The sequence below is a fragment of the Psittacula echo genome (genome assembly GCF_963264785.1).
Source record: "Psittacula echo genome assembly, contig: SCAFFOLD_178, whole genome shotgun sequence".
In the NCBI taxonomy this organism is placed as follows: Eukaryota; Metazoa; Chordata; class Aves; order Psittaciformes; family Psittacidae; genus Psittacula; species Psittacula echo.
The window spans coordinates 540-22,812 of record NW_027664153.1 but is presented as its reverse complement, the minus strand read 5'-3'; the positions used below and the strand labels follow the sequence as shown (position 1 = coordinate 22,812).

The 22,273-nt window shown below is 58.7% G+C and overlaps 1 protein-coding gene across 1 annotated transcript; it reads left to right on the top strand.

The window, feature by feature from the left end:
• Window positions 1-652: 652 nt before the first annotated feature.
• On the top strand, window positions 653-21,832 carry LOC308232755 (glutamate receptor ionotropic, kainate 5-like; the record flags this gene model as incomplete). The annotated part of the gene is made up of 15 exons (XM_080639986.1): window positions 653-746; window positions 2,688-2,873; window positions 3,908-4,005; window positions 7,188-7,353; window positions 10,530-10,711; window positions 11,885-11,938; window positions 14,370-14,525; window positions 15,798-15,950; window positions 16,841-16,945; window positions 17,037-17,144; window positions 19,400-19,594; window positions 20,279-20,392; window positions 20,527-20,636; window positions 21,410-21,583; window positions 21,667-21,832. Coding segments are annotated over 15 exons (2,061 nt in total), but the record flags the coding sequence as incomplete, so codon positions are not given.
• Window positions 21,833-22,273: the final 441 nt, after the last annotated feature.

Genomic DNA, 22,273 nt, shown 5'->3' with positions numbered 1-22,273 from the left:
GCCCCATTGATCCCCCCCATTGCCCCATTGATCCCCCCATTGCCCCACTGACCCCCCCCATTGACGCATTGAGACCCCCATTGACCCCCCCATTACCACGTTGCCCCCACCATTGCCCCATTAACACCCCCATTGACCCCCAACAAGGTCCTGCGACCCCCCCCCGGGTCATGGGGTTCAGGGGGAGTCTCTATGGGTCCCTATGGAGTCCCTATGGGGTCTCTATGGGGTCTCTATGGGGTCTCTATGGGTCTCTATGGGGTCTCTATGGGGTCTCTATGGGGTCTCTATGGGTCTCTATGGGGTCCCTGTGGGGTCTCTATGGGTCTCTATGGGTCTCTATGGAGTCCCTATGGGGTCTCTATGGGGTCTCTATGGGGTCTCTATGGGTCTCTATGGGGTCTCTATGGGTCCCTATGGGTCTCTATTAGTCTCTATGGGGTCTCTATGGGTCCCTATGGGTCCCTATGGGGTCTCTATGGGTCTCTATGGGTCTCTATGGGGTCTCTATGGGGTCCCTATGGGTCCCTATGGGTCTCTATGGGTCTCTATGGGGTCTCTATGGGTCTCTATGGGTCCCTATGGGTCTCTATGGGTCCCGCAGGCGGCGGGGCCGCGCCACCTCCTCCATGCGGAGCGGGGCCCCGGGACGATGCCGGCGCCGGGACCGCGGCTGCTGCTGCTGCTGCTCGCGGCCGCCATTGCCCCCCGCGGCCACACGGGGGCACCCGCGGCGCTGCGCATGGGTGAGAGCTGGGGGCAATGGGGGGCAATGGGGGGGAATGGGGGGGAATGGGGTCTCTATGGGTGTCTATGGGGGTTAATGGGGTCCCTATGGGTTCCAATGGGGTCAATATGGTTCCCTATGTGTCCCTATGGGTCTCTTTGGGGTCTCTATGGGTCTCTATGGTTCCCTATGGTTCCCTATGTGTCCCTATGGGTCTCTTTGGGGTCTCTATGGGTCTCTATGGGGTCTCTATGGGGTCCCTATGGGTCTCTATGGGGTCCTTATGGGTCTCTATGGTTCCCTATGGGTCCCTATGGTTCCCTATGTGTTCCTATGGGTCTCTATGGGGTCTCTATGGGTCCCTATGGGTCTCTATGGGGTCCCTATGGGTCTCTATGGGGTCTCTATGGGGTCTCTATGGATCTCTATGGGGTCTCTATGGGTCTCTATGGGTCCCTATGGGTCTCTATGGGTCTCTATGGGTCCCTATGGGTCTCTATGGGTCTCTATGGGGTCCCTATGGGTCTCTATGGGTCTCTATGGGGTCTCTATGGGGTCCCTATGGGTCTCTATGGGTCTCTATGGGTCTCTATGGGGTCTCTATGGGGTCCCTATGGGTCCCTATGGGTCTCTATGGGTCCCTATGGGTCTCTATGGGTCTCTATGGGTCTCTATGGGGTCTCTATGGGTCTCTATGGGGCTCTATGGGGTCTCTATGGGTCTCTATGGGTCCCTATGGGTCTCTATGGGTCTCTATGGGGTCTCTATGGGGTCTCTATGGGTCCCTATGGGTCCCTATGGGTCTCTATGGGTCTCTATGGTTCCCTATGGGTCTCTATGGGTCTCTATGGGGTCTCTATGGGGTCTCTATGGGGTCTCTATGGGTCCCTATGGGTCTCTATGGGTCTCTATGGGGTCTCTATGGGTCTCTATGGGGTCTCTATGGGTCTCTATGGGTCTCTATGGGGTCTCTATGGGTCTCTATGGGGTCTCTATGGGGTCTCTATGGGTCTCTATGGGGTCTCTATGGGGTCTCTATGGGTCCCTATGGGTCTCTATGGGTCTCTATGGGTCCCTATGGGTCTCTATGGGTCTCTATGGGTCTCTATGGGTCCCTATGGGTCTCTATGGGTCTCTATGGGGTCCCTATGGGTCTCTATGGGTCTCTATGGGGTCTCTATGGGGTCCCTATGGGTCTCTATGGGGCTCTATGGGGTCTCTATGGGTCTCTATGGGTCTCTATGGGTCTCTATGGGTCCCTATGGGTCTCTATGGGGTCTCTATGGGTCTCTATGGGTCTCTATGGGTCTCTATGGGGTCTCTATGGGTCTCTATGGGTCTCTATGGGGTCTCTATGGGTCTCTATGGGTCTCTATGGGTCTCTATGGGTCTCTATGGGTCTCTATGGGGTCTCTATGGGGTCTCTATGGGTCTCTATGGTGTCTCTATGGGGTCCCTATGGGTCCCTATGGGTCTCTATGGGTCTCTATGGGGTCTCTATGGGGTCTCTATGGGTCTCTATGGTGTCTCTATGGGGTCCCTATGGGGTCTCTATGGGTCTCTATGGGGTCTCTATGGGGTCTCTATGGGTCTCTATGGGGTCTCTATGGGGTCTCTATGGGTCTCTATGGGTCTCTATGGGGTCTCTATGGGGTCTCTATGGGGTCTCTATGGGTCTCTATGGGTCTCTATGGGGTCTCTATGGGTCTCTATGGGTCTCTATGGGGTCTCTATGGGTCTCTATGGGTCTCTATGGGTCTCTATGGGTCTCTATGGGTCCCTATGGGTCTCTATGGGTCCCTATGGGTCCCTATGGGTCTCTATGGGTCTCTATGGGTCCCTATGGGGTCTCTATGGGTCCCTATGGGTCCCTATGGGTCTCTATGGGTCCCTATGGGTCTCTATGGGTCTCTATGGGTCCCTATGGGTCCCTCCGGGCTGTTCCATTCTCCCCCCGCAGCGGCGATCCTGGACGAGCGCGGGGGGTGCGGGGGGGGTCAGCGCCTGGCGCTGGCGCTGGCGCGGGAGCGGCTCAACGGGCGCGGGGGGGGGAGCGGAGCGGCGGCGGCGGCGGCGGCGCGGGCGCGGCTGGAGGTGGAGATCCACGAACTGGAGCGGGACAGCCCCTACGAGAGCACCGGGACCAGTGAGGGGCAACGGGGGGCAACGGGGGAATGGGGGCAATGGGGGAATGGGGGGAATGGGGGGAATGGGGGGAATGGGGGGAATGGGGGGAATGGGGGCAATGGGGGGAATGGGGGCAATGGGGGGGAATGGGGGCAATGGGGGAATGGGGGGAATGGGGGGAATGGGGGGAATGGGGGCAATGGGGGGAATGGGGGGAATGGGGGCAATGGGGGTAATGGGGGGAATGGGGGAATGGGGGGAATGGGGAGAATGGGGGTGAATGGGGGCAATGGGGGCAATGGGGGAATGGGGGCAATGGGGGTAATGGGGGCAATGGGGGAATGGGGGCAATGGGGGCAATGGGGGCAATGGGGGGAATGGGGGCAATGGGGGCAATGGGGGTGAATGGGGGTGAATGGGGGCAATGTTTATGTGGACTGGGAATGGCGTTCATGGGGATCAGGATAGCAGAGATGGGGCGGGATAATGGGGATGGGGACCGGGAGTACCCGGAATGGGGACCAGGATATTGGGATGGGGACTGGGAATCCCGGGCATGGGCACCGGGATAACGGGGACCGGGATAATGAGGATGGGGACCAGGATAATGGGGATGGGGACCAGGATAACGGGGACTGGGATAATGGGGATGGGCACCGGGATAGCGGGGACTGGGATAATGGGGATGGGCACCGGGATAACGGGGACTGGGATAATGGGGATGGGCACCGGGATAATGGGGACTGGGATAATGGGGATGAGGACCAGGATAACGGGGACTGGGATAATGGGGATGGGCACCGGGATAATGGGGACTGGGATAATGGGGATGAGGACCAGGATAACGGGGACTGGGATAACGGGGATGGGCACCGGGATAACGGGGACTGGGATAACGGGGATGGGCACCGGGATAACGGGGACTGGGATAATGGGGATGGGCACCGGGATAATGGGGATGGGGACCAGGATAACGGGGACTGGGATAACGGGGATGGGCACCAGGATAACGGGGACTGGGATAACGGGGATGGGGACCGGTGCCGGTCCCAGTGTGCCAGATCCTGCCCAAGGGCGTCGTGTCCGTGCTGGGCCCGGCCGCCAGCCCCGCGGCTGCTGCCACCGTCAGCCACATCTGTGGGGAGAAGGAGGTGAGAGCCAAAACCGACCCAAAATCACCCGAAACGGCCCAAAACTGACCCAAAATGACCCGAAACCGACCCAAAATCACCCGAAACGGCCCAAAACTGACCCAAAATCACCCGAAACGGCCCAAAACTGACCCAAAATGACCCAAAACCGACCCAAAATCACCCGAAACGGCCCGAAACTGACCCAAAATGACCCCAAACCGACCCAAAATCACCCGAAACGGCCCAAAACTGACCCAAAATGACCCAAAACCGACCCAAAATCACCCGAAACGGCACAAAACTGACCCAAAATCACCCGAAACGGCCCAAAACTGACCCCAAACCACCCGAAACGGCCCAAAACTGACCCAAAATGACCCAAAACCGACCCAAAATCACCCGAAACGGCACAAAACTGACCCAAAATGACCCAAAACCGACCCAAAATCACCCGAAACGGCACAAAACTGACCCAAAATGACCCAAAACCGACCCAAAACTGACCCAAAATCACCCGAAACGGCCCAAAACCGACCCAAAATCACCCGAAACGGCCCAAAACTGACCCAAAATGACCCAAAACCGACCCAAAATCACCCGAAACAGCCCAAAACCGACCCAAAATCACCCGAAACGGCCCAAAACCGACCCAAAATCACCCGAAACGGCCCAAAACTGACCCAAAATGACCCAAAACCGACCCAAAATCACCCAAAACGGCACAAAACTGACCCAAAATCACCCGAAACGGCACAAAACTGACCCAAAATGACCCAAAACCGACCCAAAATCACCCAAAACGGCCCAAAACCGACCCAAAATCACCCGAAACGGCCCAAAACTGACCCAAAATCACCTGAAACGGCACAAAACTGACCCAAAATGACCCAAAACCGACCCAAAATCACCCGAAACGGCCCAAAACTGACCCACAATCACCCGAAACGGCCCAAAACCGACCCAAAAACACCCGAAACGGCCCAAAACTGACCCAAAATCACCCGAAACGGCCCAAAACCGACCCAAAATCACCCGAAACGGCCCAAAACTGACCCAAAATGACCCGAAACCGACCCAAAATCACCCAAAACGGCCCAAAACTGACCCAAAATCACCCGAAACGGCACAAAACTGACCCAAAATGACCCAAAACCGACCCAAAATCACCCGAAACGGCACAAAACTGACCCAAAATGACCCAAAACCGACCCAAAACTGACCCAAAATCACCCAAAACGGCCCAAAACCGACCCAAAATCACCCGAAACGGCCCAAAATCACCCGAAACGGCCCAAAACCGACCCAAAATCACCCGAAACGGCCCAAAACTGACCCAAAATCACCCGAAACGGCCCAAAATCACCCGAAACGGCCCAAAACTGACCCAAAATCACCCGAAACGGCCCAAAACCGACCCAAAATCACCCGAAACGGCCCAAAACTGACCCAAAATGACCCAAAACCGACCCAAAATCACCCGAAACGGCCCAAAACTGACCCAAACTGACCCAAAATGACCCAAAACCGACCCAGAATCACCCAAAACCGACCCAAAATGACCCAAAATGACCCAAAACCAACCCAAAATGACCCAAAATGACCCAAAATGACCCAAAATGACCCAAAACCGACCCAAAATGACCCAAAATGACCCAAAACCGACCCAAAATGACCCAAAATGACCCAAAACCGACCCAAAATGACCCAAAATGACCCAAAATGACCCAAAACCGACCCAAACTGACCCAAAACGGCTCAAAACTGACCCAAACTGACCCAAACTGACCCAAAATGACCCAAAATGACCCAAAACGGCCCAAACTGACCCAAACCGACCCAAACCAGTCCAAAACTGACCCAAACTGACCCAAACCGGTCCAAAACTGACGCAAACTGACCCAAACTGACCCAAAACTGACCCAAACTGACCCAAACCAGCCCAAAACCGACCCAAACTGACCCAAAGCGACCCAGAATGACCCAAACTGACCCAAACCGGCCCAAAACTGACCCAAACCGACCCAAACTGACCCATACCGACCCAAACTGACCCAAACCAACCCAAACTGACCCAAAACTGCCCCAAACCGACCCAAACTGACCCAAACTGACCCAAACCAACCCAAACTGACCCAAACTGACCCAAACCGACCCAAACTGACCCAAACTGACCCAAACTGACCCAAACTGACCCAAAGCGACCCAGAACCGACCCAAACTGACCCAAACTGACCCAAACCGACCCAAACTGACCCAAACTGACCCAAAATGACCCAAAACTGACCCAAAACCAACCCAAACTGACCCAAAACTGACGCAAACCGACCCAAACTGACCCAAACCAACCCAAACTGACCCAAAACTGACCCAAACTGACCCAAACTGACCCAAACCGACCCAGAATGACCCAAACTGACCCAAACTGACCCAAACTGACCCAAACCAACCCAAACCAACCCAAACTGACCCAAACCGGCCCAAACTGACCCAAACCGACCCAGAATGACCCAAAACAGCCCTAAATCGTTCAAACCACCCCAAACCACCCCAAAACCAGCCTCAAAGGAGCCCCAAAAAGAGCCCCAAAACCGCCCCAAAACACCCCCAAAACCACCCCCAAAACACCCCCAAAACACCCCAAACCATCCCCAAAACCACCCCAAAACAGCCCTAAATTGTTCAAACCACCCCAAAACCCCCCAAAACCCCCCCAAACCCCCCCCAAAACAGCCCTAAATTGTTCAAACCACCCCAAAACCCCCCAAAACCCCCCAAACCCCCCCAAAACAGCCCTAAATTGTTCAAACCACCCCAAAACCCCCCAAAACCCCCCCAAACCCCCCCAAAACAGCCCTAAATTGTTCAAACCACCCCAAAACCCCCCAAAACCCCCCAAAACCCCCCCAAAACAGCCCTAAATTGTTCAAACCACCCCAAAACCTCCCAAAACACCCCCAAACCCCCCAAACCACCCCCAAAACCTCCCAAAACACCCCCAAAACCCCCCAAAACCCCCCCAAAACCCCCCAAACCAGCCCCAAAACCCCCCAAACCAGCCCCAAAACCACCCCAAAACAGCCCTAAATTGTTCAAACCCCCCCAAACCCCCCCAAACCCCCCCAAACCCCCCCAAACCAGCCCCAAAACCCCCCCGAACCCCCCCCATGAGGCCGCCTCTCTATCGCCCCCTCGCGGCGCAGATCCCGCACATCAAGGTGGGCCCGGAGGAGACCCCGCGCCTGCAGTACCTGCGCTTCGCCGCCGTGAGCCTGTACCCGAGCAACGAGGACGTGAGCCTGGCGCTGGGCCACATCCTGCGGCGCTTCCCGACCCGCTCCGCATCCCTCATCTGCGCCAAGGCGGAGTGTAGGGAATGGGGATGGGGATGGGAGGGGATGGGGATGGGGATGGGATGGGGATGGGGATGGGATGGGGATGGGGATGGGATGGGGATGGGGATGGGATGGGGATGGGGATGGGGATGGGGATGGGGATGGGAGGGGATGGGGATGGGGATGGGATGGGGATGGGATGGGGATGGGGATGGGATGGGGATGGGGATGGGGATGGGGATGGGGATGGGGATGGGATGGGATGGGATGGGGATGGGGATGGGATGGGGATGGGGATGGGGATGGGGATGGGGATGGGATGGGATGGGGATGGGATGGGGATGGGGATGGGATGGGATGGGGATGGGATGGGATGGGGATGGGGATGGGATGGGGATGGGATGGGGATGGGGATGGGATGGGGATGGGATGGGATGGGATGGGGATGGGGATGGGGATGGGGATGGGATGGGGATGGGGATGGGATGGGATGGGGATGGGGATGGGGATGGGGATGGGATGGGGATGGGATGGGATGGGGATGGGGATGGGATGGGATGGGGATGGGATGGGGATGGGGATGGGGATGGGATGGGGATGGGATGGGGATGGGATGGGATGGGGATGGGATGGGGATGGGGATGGGGATGGGATGGGGATGGGGATGGGGATGGGATGGGGATGGGGATGGGATGGGATGGGGATGGGGATGGGATGGGATGGGGATGGGATGGGGATGGGGATGGGATGGGGATGGGATGGGGATGGGGATGGGATGGGGATGGGATGGGGATGGGGATGGGATGGGGATGGGATGGGATGGGGATGGGGATGGGGATGGGGATGGGATGGGGATGGGATGGGGATGGGATGGGGATGGGGATGGGATGGGGATGGGGATGGGGATGGGGATGGGGATGGGGATGGGATGGGGATGGGGATGGGGATGGGGATGGGATGGGGATGGGATGGGATGGGGATGGGGATGGGGATGGGGATGGGATGGGATGGGGATGGGGATGGGATGGGATGGGGATGGGATGGGGATGGGATGGGGATGGGGATGGGATGGGGATGGGGATGGGGATGGGATGGGGATGGGGATGGGGATGGGATGGGGATGGGGATGGGATGGGGATGGGATGGGGATGGGGATGGGGATGGGGATGGGGATGGGGATGGGGATGGGGATGGGATGGGGATGGGATGGGATGGGGATGGGGATGGGATGGGATGGGGATGGGATGGGGATGGGGATGGGATGGGGATGGGATGGGGATGGGGATGGGGATGGGATGGGGATGGGATGGGATGGGGATGGGGATGGGATGGGATGGGGATGGGATGGGGATGGGGATGGGATGGGGATGGGATGGGGATGGGGATGGGATGGGGATGGGATGGGGATGGGGATGGGATGGGGATGGGATGGGGATGGGATGGGGATGGGATGGGGATGGGATGGGGATGGGATGGGGATTAGGATGGCATGGGGATGGAGTAGGGATGGGGTGGAGATGGGCTATGGGGGCTATAGGGGCTGTATGTGGGGATATATGGGTCCCACGGCTGTATATGGCTCACACTGCCTATCTATGGGCCCCATTGCCTATCTATGGGCCCCATGGCTGTCTATGGGCCCCATGGCTGTCTATGGGCCCCATTGCCTATCTATGGGCCCCATGGCTGTCTATGGGCCCCATGGCTGTCTATGGGCCCCATGGCTGTCTATGGGCCCCATTGCCTATCTATGGGCCCCATGGCTGTCTATGGGCCCCATGGCTGTCTATGGGCCCCATTGCCTATCTATGGGTCCCATGGCTGTCTATGGGTCCCATGGCTGTCTATGGGCCCCATTGCCTATCTATGGGCCCCATGGCTGTCTATGGGCCCCATGGCTGTCTATGGGCCCTATGGCTGTCTATGGGCCCCATTGCCTATCTATGGGCCCCATGGCTGTCTATGGGTCCCATGGCTGTCTATGGGCCCCATTGCCTATCTATGGCCCCCATGGCTGTCTATGGGCCCCATGGCTGTCTATGGGCCCCATGGCTGTCTATGGGCCCTATGGCTGTCTATGGGCCCCATTGCCTATCTATGGGCCCCATGGCTGTCTATGGGTCCCATGGCTGTCTATGGGCCCCATTGCCTATCTATGGCCCCCATGGCTGTCTATGGGCCCCATGGCTGTCTATGGGCCCCATGGCTGTCTATGGGTCCCATGGCTGTCTATGGGCCCCATGGCTGTCTATGGGCCCCATTGCCTATCTATGGGCCCCATGGCTGTCTATGGGTCCCATGGCTGTCTATGGGCCCCATGGCTGTCTATGGGCCCCATTGCCTATCTATGGGCCCCATGGCTGTCTATGGGCCCTATGGCTGTCTATGGGCCCCATGGCTGTCTATGGGCCCCATTGCCTGTCTATGGGTCCCATGGCTGTCTATGGGCCCCATTGCCTATCTATGGGTCCCACGGCTGTCTATGGGTCCCATGGCTGTCTATGGGCCCCATTGCCTATCTATGGGCCCCATGGCTGTCTATGGGCCCCATTGCCTATCTATGGGCCCCATGGCTGTCTATGGGCCCCATTGCCTATCTATGGGCCCCATGGCTGTCTATGGGCCCCATGGCTGTCTATGGGCCCTATGGCTGTCTATGGGCCCCATTGCCTATCTATGGGTCCCATGGCTGTCTATGGGCAACATGGCTGTCTATGGGCCCCATTGCCTGTCTATGGGTCCCATGGCTGTCTATGGGCCCCATTGCCTATCTATGGGCCCCATGGCTGTCTATGGGCCCCATGGCTGTCTATGGGCCCCACGGCTGTCTATGGGCCCCATGGCTGTCTATGGGCCCCATTGCCTATCTATGGGCCCCATTGCCTGTCTATGGGTCCCATGGCTGTCTATGGGCCCCATTGCCTATCTATGGGTCCCATGGCTGTCTATGGGCCCCATGGCTGTCTATGGGCCCCATGGCTGTCTATGGGCCCCACGGCTGTCTATGGGCCCCATTGCCTATCTATGGGCCCCATTGCCTGTCTATGGGTCCCATGGCTGTCTATGGGCCCCATTGCCTATCTATGGGTCCCATGGCTGTCTATGGGCCCCATTGCCTGTCTATGGGTCCCATGGCTGTCTATGGGCCCCATTGCCTGTCTATGGGCCCCATGGCTGTCTATGGGCCCCATTGCCTATCCCTGGGTGCAGGCCTGCTGCGGCTGGAGGAGCTGCTCCGGCACTTCCTGATCTCCCGGGATGCTCTCTCCGTGCGGATGCTGGACGAGGCCGGGCAGGATCCGACGCCGCTGCTCAAGGAGATCCGGGACGACAAGATCGGGACCATCATCATCGACGCCAACGCCTCCGTGGCGCACGTCGTGCTCAGCAAGGTGGCACCGCGGCGTGGCAAGGGGGGCATGGGGCTGTGGGGCGGGTGGGGGCTATGGGGCGGATGGGGGCTATGGGGATGGGGACCAATGGGATGGGGACCATTGGGATGGGGACCATTGGGATGGGGACCATTGGGATGGAGACCAATGGGATGGGGACCAATGGGATGAGGACCAATAGGATGGGGACCAATGGGATGGGGACCAATGGGATGAGGAACATTGGGATGAGGACCAATGGGATGGGGACCATTGGGATGAGGACCAATGGGATGGGGACCAATGGGATGGGGACCAATGGGACGGGGATCATTAGGATGAGGACCAATGGGATGAGGACCATTGGGATGGGGACCATTGGGATGAGGACCAATGGGATGAGGACCATTGGGATGAGGACCAATGGGATGGGGACCAATGGGATGGGGACCAATGGGATGGGGACCATTGGGATGAGGACCATTGGGATGAGGACCAATGGGATGAGGACCATTGGGATGGGGACCAATGGGATGGGGACCATTGGGATGAGGACCAATGGGATGAGGACCATTGGGATGGGGACCATTGGGATGAGGACCATTGGGATGAGGACCAATGGGATGGGGACCATTGGGATGAGAACCATTGGGATGGGGACCAATGGGATGGGGACCAATGGGATGGGGACCAATGGGATGGGAACCAATGGGATGAGGACCATTGGGATGAGGACCAATGGGATGAGGAATATTGGGATGGGGACCATTGGGATGGGGACCAATGGGACAGGGACCAATGGGATGAGGAACATTGGGATGAGGACCAATGGGATGGGGACCAATGGGATAGGGACCAATGGGATGAGGACCAATGGGATGGGGACCAATGGGATGGGGACCAATGGGATGGGGACCATTGGGATGGGGACCATTCGGATGGGGACCAATGGGATGGGGACCAATGGGATGGGGACCAATGGGATGGGGACCAATGGGATGAGGAATATTGGGATGGGGACCAATGGGATGGGGACCAATGGGATGAGGAATATTGGGATGGGGACCAATGGGATGGGGACCAAGGGGATGAGGAACATTGGGATGGGGACCACAGTGCTGGGGCCTATGGGGAGGACCTGACGCCATGGGGCAGAACCCCTATGGGTCAGCCCCACCTTTTCCCCCCTTGCAGGCCTCGGAGCTGGGCATGACCTCCACCTTCTACAAGTACATCTTGACCACCATGGTGAGCACCTCGCCCCATAGATCCCCATAGGAAAACCCTATAACGACCCTATAGAACCCCATAGAACCCCCTAGACGCCCCATAGAAACCCCACAGAACCCCATAGGAACCCCATAGAAACCCCCTAGACCCCATAGACGCCCCATAGAAACCCCCTAGAAACCCCATAGGAACCCCCTAGAACCGCCTAGAACCCCATGGAACCTCATAGACGCTCCATAGAACCCCATAGGAACCCCCTAGAACCCCATAGACACCCCATAGGAACCCCATAGAATTCCATACAACCCCATAAAAACCCCCTAGGACCCCATAGGAACTCCATAGATGCCCCATAGAAACCCACTAGGACCCCATAGGAACCCCATAGACGCCCCATAGAAACCCCCTAGAAGCCCATAGGAACCCCATCGACGCCCCATAGAAACCCCCTAGAACCCCATAGGAACCCCATAGACACCCCATAGAAACCCCCTAGAACCCCATAGGAACCCCATAGACACCCCATAGAAACCCCCTAGAACCCCATAGGAACCCCATAGATGCCCCATAGAACCCCCCTAGAACCCCATAGGAACCCCATAGACACCCCATAGAAACCCCCTAGAACCCCATAGAAACCCCCAAGAACCCCATAGGAACCCCCTAGAACCCCATAGAAACCCCCTAGAACCCCATAGGAACCCCATAGACGCCCCATAGAAACCCCCTAGAACCCCATAGGAACCCCATAGACGCCCCATAGAAACCCCCTAGAACCCCATAGGAACCCCATAGACGCCCCATAGAAACCCCCTAGAACCCCATAGGAACCCCATAGACACCCCATAGAAACCCCCTAGAACCCCATAGGAACCCCATAGAACCCCATAGAACCCCCCTAGAACCCCATAGGAACCCCATAGACACCTCATAGAAACCCCCTAGAACCCCATAGAAACCCCCAAGAACCCCATAGGAACCCCATAGACGCTCCATAGAAACCCCCAAGAACCCCATAGGAACCCCATAGAACCCCATAGAAACCCCCTAGAACCCCATAGGAACCCCATAGACACCCCATAGAAACACCCTAGAACCCCAAAGGAACCCCATAGACACCCCATAGAAACCCCCTAGAACCCCATAGGAACCCCATAGACGCCCCATAGAAACCCCCTAGAACCCCATAGGAACCTCATAGCAAACCCATAGAACCCCATAGAACCCCATAGAAACCCCCTAGAACCCCAAAGGAACCCCATAGACACCCCATAGAAACCCCCTAGAACCCCATAGGAACCCCATAGACCCCCCATAGAAACCCCCTAGAACCCCATAGGAACCCCATAGACGCCCCATAGAAACCCCCTAGAACCCCATAGGAACCCCATCGACGCCCCATAGAAACCCCCTAGAACTCCATAGGAACCCCATAGACACCCCATAGAAACCCCCTAGAACCCCATAGGAACCCCATAGATGCCCCATAGAACCCCCCTAGAACCCCATAGGAACCCCATAGACACCCCATAGAAACCCCCTAGAACCCCATAGAAACCCCCAAGAACCCCATAGGAACCTCATAGAACCCCATAGAAACCCCCTAGAACCCCATAGGAACCCCATAGACACCCCATAGAAACACCCTAGAACCCCAAAGGAACCCCATAGACACCCCATAGAAACCCCCTAGAACCCCATAGGAACCCCATAGACACCCCATAGAAACCCCCTAGAACCCCATAGGAACCTCATAGCAAACCCATAGAACCCCATAGAACCCCATAGAAACACCCTAGAACCCCAAAGGAACCCCATAGACACCCCATAGAAACCCCCAAGAACCCCATAGGAACCCCATCGACGCCCCATAGAAACCCCCTAGAACCCCATAGGAACCCCATAGACGCCCCATAGAAACCCCCTAGAACCCCATAGGAACCCCATAGACGCCCCATAGAAACCCCCTAGAACCCCATAGGAACCCCATAGACGCCCCATAGAAACCCCCAAGAACCCCATAGGAACCCCATAGACCCCCCATAGAAACCCCCTAGAACCCCATAGGAACCCCATAGACGCCCCATAGAAACCCCCTAGAACCCCATAGGAACCCCATAGACGCCCCATAGAAACCCCCTAGAACCCCATAGGAACCCCATAGACGCCCCATAGAAACCCCCTAGAACTCCATAGGAACCCCATAGAAACCCCCTAGAACTCCATAGGAACCCCATAGACGCCCCATAGAACCCCCCTAGAACCCCATAGGAACCCCATAGACACCCCATAGAAACCCCCTAGAACCCCATAGAAACCCCCAAGAACCCCATAGGAACCCCATCGACGCCCCATAGAAACCCCCTAGAACCCCCCTAGGAACCCCCTAGACGCCCCCCTAGGGACCCCAGCGGCGTCCCACGGTGCGCCCCATGGCCGTGCCCCCCAGGACTTCCCTCTGCTGCGGCTGGGGGCGGCGGCGCCGCGCACGGTGCTGGGGTTCTCCATGTTCAACACGAGCCACCCGTTCTACGCCGAGTTCGAGCGCAGCCTCAACATGTCCTGGCGCGAGAGCTGCGAGCGCAGCCCCTACCCGGGGCCCGCGGTGAGCCCGGGGGGCAATGGGGGGAGATGGGGGGCACAGAAGGCGACGGGGGGGGGGGAGAACGGGGGGGGGGTAGGAGCCAATGGGGGACAGCAAGGGCCAATGGGGACGTAGAACCCAATGGGAGACCCAAGACCCAATGGGGGACCCAAGACCCAGTGGGGCCCTAGAACCCAATGGAGCCCTAGAGCCCAATGGGGCCCATAGAACCCAAAGGGGGACCCAATGGGAGACACCAAGACCCAATGGGGGACCCAGGACCCAATGGGGACACCAAGACCCAATGGGGACACCAAGACCAAATGGGGGCCCCAAGACCCAATGGGGGACCCAAGACCCAATGGAGACACCAAGACCCAATGGGGCCCATAGAACCCAATGGGGACCAGCAAGAGCCAATATGGGACCCAAGACCCAATGGGGGACCCAAGACCCAATGGGGGACACCAAGACCCAATGGGGGACCCAAGACCCAATGGGAGACACCAAGACCCAATGGGGGACACCAAGACCCAATGGGGGACCCAAGACCCAATGGGGGACCCAAGACCCAATGGAGACAGCAATACCCAATGGGGCCCATAGAACCCAATGGGGACCAGCAAGACCCAGTGGGGGACCCAAGACCCAATGGGGGACCCAAGACCCAATGGGGGACACCAAGACCCAATGGGGGACCCAAGACCCAATGGGAGACACCAAGACCCAATGGGGGACACCAAGACCCAATGGGGGACCCAAGACCCAATATGGGACCCAAGACCCAATGGAGACAGCAATACCCAATGGGGCCCATAGAACCCAATGGGGACCAGCAAGACCCAGTGGGGGACCCAAGACCCAATGGAGGACACCAAGACCCAATGGGGGACCCAAGACCCAATGGGGGGCACCAAGACCCAATGGGGGACCCAAGACCCAATGGAGACACCAAGACCCAATGGGGCCCATAGAACCCAATGGGGACCAGCAAGACCCAATATGGGACCCAAGACCCAATGGGGACACCAAGACCCAATGGGGGACACCAAGACCCAATGGGAAACACCAAGACCCAATGGGCGACCCAAGACCCAATGGGGACACCAAGACCCAATGGGGGACACCAAGACCCAATGGGGACACCAAGACCCAATGGGGGACCCAAGACCCAATGGGGGGCACCAAGACCCAATGGGGGACACCAAGACCCAGTGGGGCCCTAGACCCCCCTGGGGCCCATAGACCCCCCTGTGGACCCCAGCCCCACCGTGGGTCCCGTCTCCCCCCCAGCTCTCGGCCGCGCTGCTCTTCGATGCCGTGCACGTGGTGGTCGGTGCCGTGCGGGCGCTCAACCGGAGCCAGGAGGTCGGCGGCCGAGCCCTGGCCTGCGCCGCGCCCGGCATCTGGGCACCGGGCACCAGCCTCATGAACTACCTGCGGATGGTGAGGGTGCCTATGGGGCTCAATGGTGCCTATGGGGCTCAATGGTGCCTATGGGGCTCAATGGGTGCCTATGGGGCCCAATGGTGCCTATGGGGCTCAATGGTGCCTATGGGGCTCAATGGTGCCTATGGGGCCCAATGGTGCCTATGGGGCTCAATGGGTGCCTATGGGGTTCAATGGTGCCTATGGGGCTCAATGGGTGCCTATGGGGTTCAATGGTGCCTATGGGGCTCAATGGTGCCCATTGGGCTCAATGGGTGCCTATGGGGCTCAATGGTGCCTATGGGGCTCAATGGTTGCATATGGGGCTCAATGGTGCCTATGGGGCTCAATGGGTGCCTATGGGGTTCAATGGTGCCTATGGGGCTCAATGGGTGCCTATGGGGTTCAATGGTGCCTATGGGGCTCAATGGGTGCCTATGGGGCCCAATGGTGCCTATGGGGCTCAATGGTGCCTATGGGGCTCAATGGTGCCTATGGGGCCCAATGGTGCCTATGTGGCTCAATGGGTGCCTATGGGGCTCAACTGGTGTTTATGGGGCTCAATGGTGCCTATGGGGCTCAATGGTTGCCTATGGGGCTCAATGGGTGCCTATGGGGCTCAACTGGTGTTTATGGGGCTCAATGGGTGCCAATGGGGCTCAGTGGTGCTTATGGGGCTCAGTGGTGCCTATGGGGCTGAACTGGTTTCTATGGGGCTGAACTGATGGTTATGGGGCTCAGTTAGTGCTTATGGGGCTCCAGTGATGCTTATGGGGCTCAGTTGGTCCATGTGGGGCCCCAAAACCAACTCCGGGCCCCCCCAAAAGCCCCCCTTGGAGACAACCCCCCCCCCCCAAGCCTGTCCCCACACGTGTGGGGCACCCCACGGCCTCTGTCCCCCCCTAAAGGTAGAGTACGATGGCTTGACCGGCCGCGTCGAGTTCAACAGCAAGGGGCAGAGGACCAACTACAGCCTCCACGTGCTGGAGAAGGGGCGCCACGGGCACCGCGAGGTGAGACCTGCCCCACAGCCGCCCCACGGCCGCCCCACGGCTGCCCCATGGCTGCCCCCCGTGGTTTTCCCTCCCCCCCCCCCCCCCCCAGGTGGGTGTGTGGTACTCCAATAGGACCTTGGCTATGAACGCCACCACCTTGGCCATCAATGCCTCCGATAGCTTGGCCAACAAGACCCTCATCATCACCACCATCCTGGTGAGTGGGGCTGGGGCAGCCCCGTCGGGCGCCGTTGGCGTCTATGGGGCTGCTCCTGCTCCCCGGTGGGGCGCTGGGGGGCGGGCGTGGGGGTCTTTGGGTGGGGGGGGTCTCCATGGGGTTGTTCTTTGGGGTCGCCATTGGGGGTCTCCATTGGGGTCGCCATTGGGGGTCTCCATTGGGGTCTCATTGGGGTCTCCATTGGGGTTTCATTGGGGTCTCCATTGGGGTCTCCACTGGGGTCTCATTGGGGTCTCCATTGGGGTCTCCATTGGGGTCGCCATTGGGGTCTCATTGGGGTCTCATTGGGGTCTCCATTGGGGTCTCATTGGGGTCTCCATTGGGGTCTCCATTGGGGTCTCATTGGGGTCTCCATTGGGGTCTCATTGGGGTCTCCATTGGGGTCTCCATTGGGGTCGCCATTGGGGTCTCATTGGAGTCTCCATTGGGTTCATCCTTGGGGTCACCACTGGGGTCTCATTGAGGTCTCCATTGGGTTCATCCTTGGGGTCTCTGTGGGGTTGTTCATTGGGGTCTCGATTGGGGTCTCCATTGGGTTCATCCTTGGGGTCATCCTTGGGGTCTCCATTGGGTTCTCCATTGGGGTCCACTTGGGTTCTCCATTGGGTTCCTCTTGGGCTCTCCATTGGGTTCCTCTTGGGCTCTCCATTGGGCTCCTCTTGGGCTCTCCATTGGGCTCCTCTTGGGTTCTCCATTGGGTTCCTCTTGGGCTCTCCATTGGGTTCCTCTTGGGCTCTCCATTGGGTTCCTCTTGGGCTCTCCATTGGGTTCCTCTTGGGCTCTCCATTGGGTTCTCCATTGGGTTCCTCTTGGTTTCTCCATTGTGTTCCTCTTGGGCTCTCCATTGGGCTCCTCTTGGGCTCTCCATTGGGCTCCTCTTGGGTTCTCCATTGGGTTCCTCTTGGGTTCTCCATTGGGTTCCTCTTGGGCTCTCCATTGGGTTCCTCTTGGGCTCTCCATTGGGTTCCTCTTGGGCTCTCCATTGGGTTCTCCATTGGGTTCCTCTTGGGTTCTCCATTGGGTTCCTCTTGGGCTCTCCATTGGGTTCTCCATTGGGTTCCTCTTGGGCTCTCCATTGGGTTCCTCTTGGGCTCTCCATTGGGCTCCTCTTGGGTTCTCCATTGGGCTCCTCTTGGGTTCTCCATTGGGTTCCTCTTGGGCTCTCCATTGGGCTCCCCTTGGGCTCTCCATTGGGTTCCTCTTGGGCTCTCCATTGGGTTCCTCTTGGGCTCTCCATTGGGTTCCTCTTGGGTTCTCCATTGGGTTCCTCTTGGGCTCTCCATTGGGTTCCTCTTGGGCTCTCCATTGGGTTCCTCTTGGGCTCTCCATTGGGCTCCCCTTGGGCTCTCCATTGGGCTCATCCTTGGGCTCTCCATTGGGTTCCTCTTGGGCTCTCCATTGGGTTCCTCTTGAGCTCTCCATTGGGTTCCTCTTGGGCTCTCCATTGGGTTCCTCTTGGGCTCTCCATTGGGTTCCTCTTGGGTTCTCCATTGGGTTCCTCTTGGGCTCTCCATTGGGCTCCCCTTGGGCTCTCCATTGGGTTCCTCTTGGGCTCTCCATTGTGTTCCTCTTGGGTTCTCCATTGTGTTCCTCTTGGGCTCTCCATTGGGTTCCTCTTGGGCTCTCCATTGGGCTCCCCTTGGGTTCTCCATTGGGTTCCTCTTGGGCTCTCCATTGGGTTCCTCTTGGGCTCTCCATTGTGTTCCTCTTGGGCTCTCCATTGGGTTCCTCTTGGGCTCTCCATTGGGTTCCTCTTGGGTTCTCCATTGTGTTCCTCTTGGGCTCTCCATTGGGTTCTCCATTGGGTTCCTCTTGGGTTCTCCATTGGGTTCCTCTTGGGCTCTCCATTGGGTTCCTCTTGGGCTCTCCATTGGGTTCCTCTTGGGCTCTCCATTGGGTTCCTCTTGGGCTCTCCATTGGGTTCCTCTTGGGCTCTCCATTGGGCTCCTCTTGGGCTCTCCATTGGGTTCCTCTTGAGCTCTCCATTGGGTTCCTCTTGGGTTCTCCATTGGGTTCCTCTTGAGCTCTCCATTGGGTTCTCCATTGGGTTCCTCTTGGGTTCTCCATTGGGTTCCTCTTGGGTTCTCCATTGGGTTCCTCTTGAGCTCCCCATTGCGATCCCCTTTCTGCTCTCCATCGCCTCCCTCTTCCCCCCCCCCCCCCCCCCCCCCCATCGCTCCAACCTCTCCATCCTCCCTATCCCTTGGCCATGACCCCCCCATCCCACCCCATAGGAGAACCCCTACGTGATGCGGGTGGGGGGCGCGGGCGGCCCCGAGCGCTACGAGGGCTTCTGCGTGGACATGCTGCAGGAGCTGGCCGGGCTCCTCAAGTTCCGCTTCCACATCAAGCTGGTGGAGGACGGGCTCTATGGGGCGCCCGAGCCCAACGGCTCCTGGACCGGCATGGTGGGAGAGCTCATCAATAGGGTATGGGGGGCGATGGGGGTCTGCAGACGGGTTGGAGGGCATCTTACTGGGGGTTTGAGGGCGTCTCATGGCGGTTTGGGGCATCTAGTATGGGGTTGGGGGCATCTAGTATGGGGTTGGGGGCATCTAGTATGGGGTTGGGGTGCCTAATAGGGGTTTTGAGGTATCTAATGGGGGTTTGAGGGCATCTTATGGGGGTTTGAGGGCACCTGAAGGGGTTTTGAGGGCATCTTAAGGGGGGTTGAGGGCATCTTATGGGGATTGAGGGCATCTTAGGAGGGTTTGAGGGCATCTTAGGAGGGTTTGAGGGCATCTTATGGGGGTTTGAGGGCATCTTATGGGGGTTTGAGGGCATCTTAGGGGGGGTTGAAGGCATCTTAGGGGGGTTTGAAGGCATCTTAGGAGGGTTTGAGGGCATCTTAGGGGTGTTTGAAGGCACCTTAAGGGGGTTTGAGGGCATCTTAGGGGGGGTTGAGGGCGTCTTATGGGGGGGCTTGGAGGGGTCATGGGGCATCTAATAGGGGGTTTGGAGGCATCTGATGGGGTTTTGGAGCATCTAAGGTGGGTATGGGGGCATCGAATGGGGTTTTCAGGTGTCTTATGGGGGTTGGATCATTTCATAGGGGTTTTGGGGTGTCTTTGGGCATCCCCTTTCATGCCCCCCATTGTGTCCCCCCCCCCCAGAAAGCCGACTTGGCCGTGGCCGCCTTCACCATCACAGCCGAGCGGGAGAAGGTCATCGACTTCTCCAAGCCCTTCATGACGCTGGGGATCAGCATCCTCTACCGGGTGCACATGGTACGGCCCGGCCATAGGAGGACACGGGAGGGGGGACGGGTCCATAGGAGGAAATGGGGGGGGGGGGGGGGGGTGTGAGGGGCACCGAGCCGCATTGGGTACCACCATGGGGGTCTCAACCCGTGTCCCCGCAGGGCCGCAAGCCGGGGTATTTCTCCTTCCTAGACCCCTTCTCGCCGGCCGTGTGGTTCTTCATGCTCCTCGCCTACCTGGCCGTGAGCTGCGTCCTCTTCTTGGCCGCCAGGTGATGCGCCCCCCCCCCCCCCCCCCCCCCCCCCCGAGAGGTGGCATCCCATAATAGCACCCCCATAGGGAGCAGCCCGCAATGAACCACAATAGGGACATCCCATAATAGCACGCCCATAGGAGTTCCCAATGGGGAACCTCCCTTGTGATGCCTCCTCCTCCTTCCCATGTCCCATCCCCACCTCCACGTCCACCTCCACCACCTCCACCTCCACCTCCACCTCCACCACCTCCACCTCCACCTCCACCTCCACCACCTCCACCTCCACCTCCACCTCCACCACCTCCACCTCCACCTCAACCTCCACCACCTCCACCTCCACCACCTCCACCTCCACCTCCACCACCTCCACCTCCACCACCTCCACCTCCACCACCTCCACCTCCACCTCCACCACCTCCACCTCCACCTCCACCACCTCCACCTCCACCACCTCCACCTCCACCACCTCCACCTCCACCTCCACCACCTCCACCTCCACCTCCACCTCCACCTCCACCTCCACCACCTCCACCTCCACCTCCACCACCTCCACCTCCACCTCCACCACCTCCACCTCCACCTCCCACCTCCACCTCCACCTCCACCACCTCCACCTCCACCTCCACCACCTCCACCTCCACCACCTCCACCTCCACCTCCACCTCCACCTCCACCACCACCACCCACCTCCACCTCCACCTCCACCACCACCACCTCCACCTCCACCTCCACCTCCACCTCCACCACCTCCACCTCCTCCACCTCCACCACCTCCACCTCCACCGCAGGCTGAGCCCCTATGAGTGGTACAACCCGCACCCATGCCTGCGGCAGCGCCAGGACCTCCTGGAGAACCAATACACGTTGGGCAACAGCCTCTGGTTCCCCGTCGGTGGCTTCATGCAGCAGGGCTCCGAGATCATGCCCCGCGCCCTGTCCACCCGCTGCGTCAGCGGCGTCTGGTGAGGCCCCGCCATGGCCACCGCAAAGGGGGGGGACCCCATAAGGAGACCCCCACCGTCACCCAGCCGTGCTCTTCCTGCAGGTGGGCCTTCACCCTCATCATCATCTCGTCCTACACGGCCAACCTGGCGGCCTTCCTGACCGTGCAGCGCATGGAGGTGCCGGTCGAGTCGGCCGATGACCTGGCCGATCAGACCAACATTGAGTACGGCACCATCCACGCCGGCTCCACCATGACCTTCTTCCAGGTGGGCATCAAGGCAACGCGACCGGGGCAACGCAACCCAGCCAATACAACCCATCCCATCCCATCCCAACCCATCCAACCCATCCCAACCATCCCAACCCAACCCATCCCATCCCAACCCATCCAACCCATCCCAACCATCCCAACCCAACCCCATCCCATCCCAACCCATCCAACCCATCCCAACCCATCCCAACCCATCCCATCCCATCCCAACCCATCCAACCCATCCCAACCATCCCAACCCAACCCATCCCATCCCAACCCATCCAACCCATCCCAACCATACCACACAACCCATCCCATCCCATCCCAACACAACCCATCCAACCCCATCCCAACCCATCCCATCCCAACCCATCCAACCCATCCCAACCATCCCAACCCAACCCATCCCAACCATCCCAACCATCCCAACCCAACCATCCAACCCATCCCAACC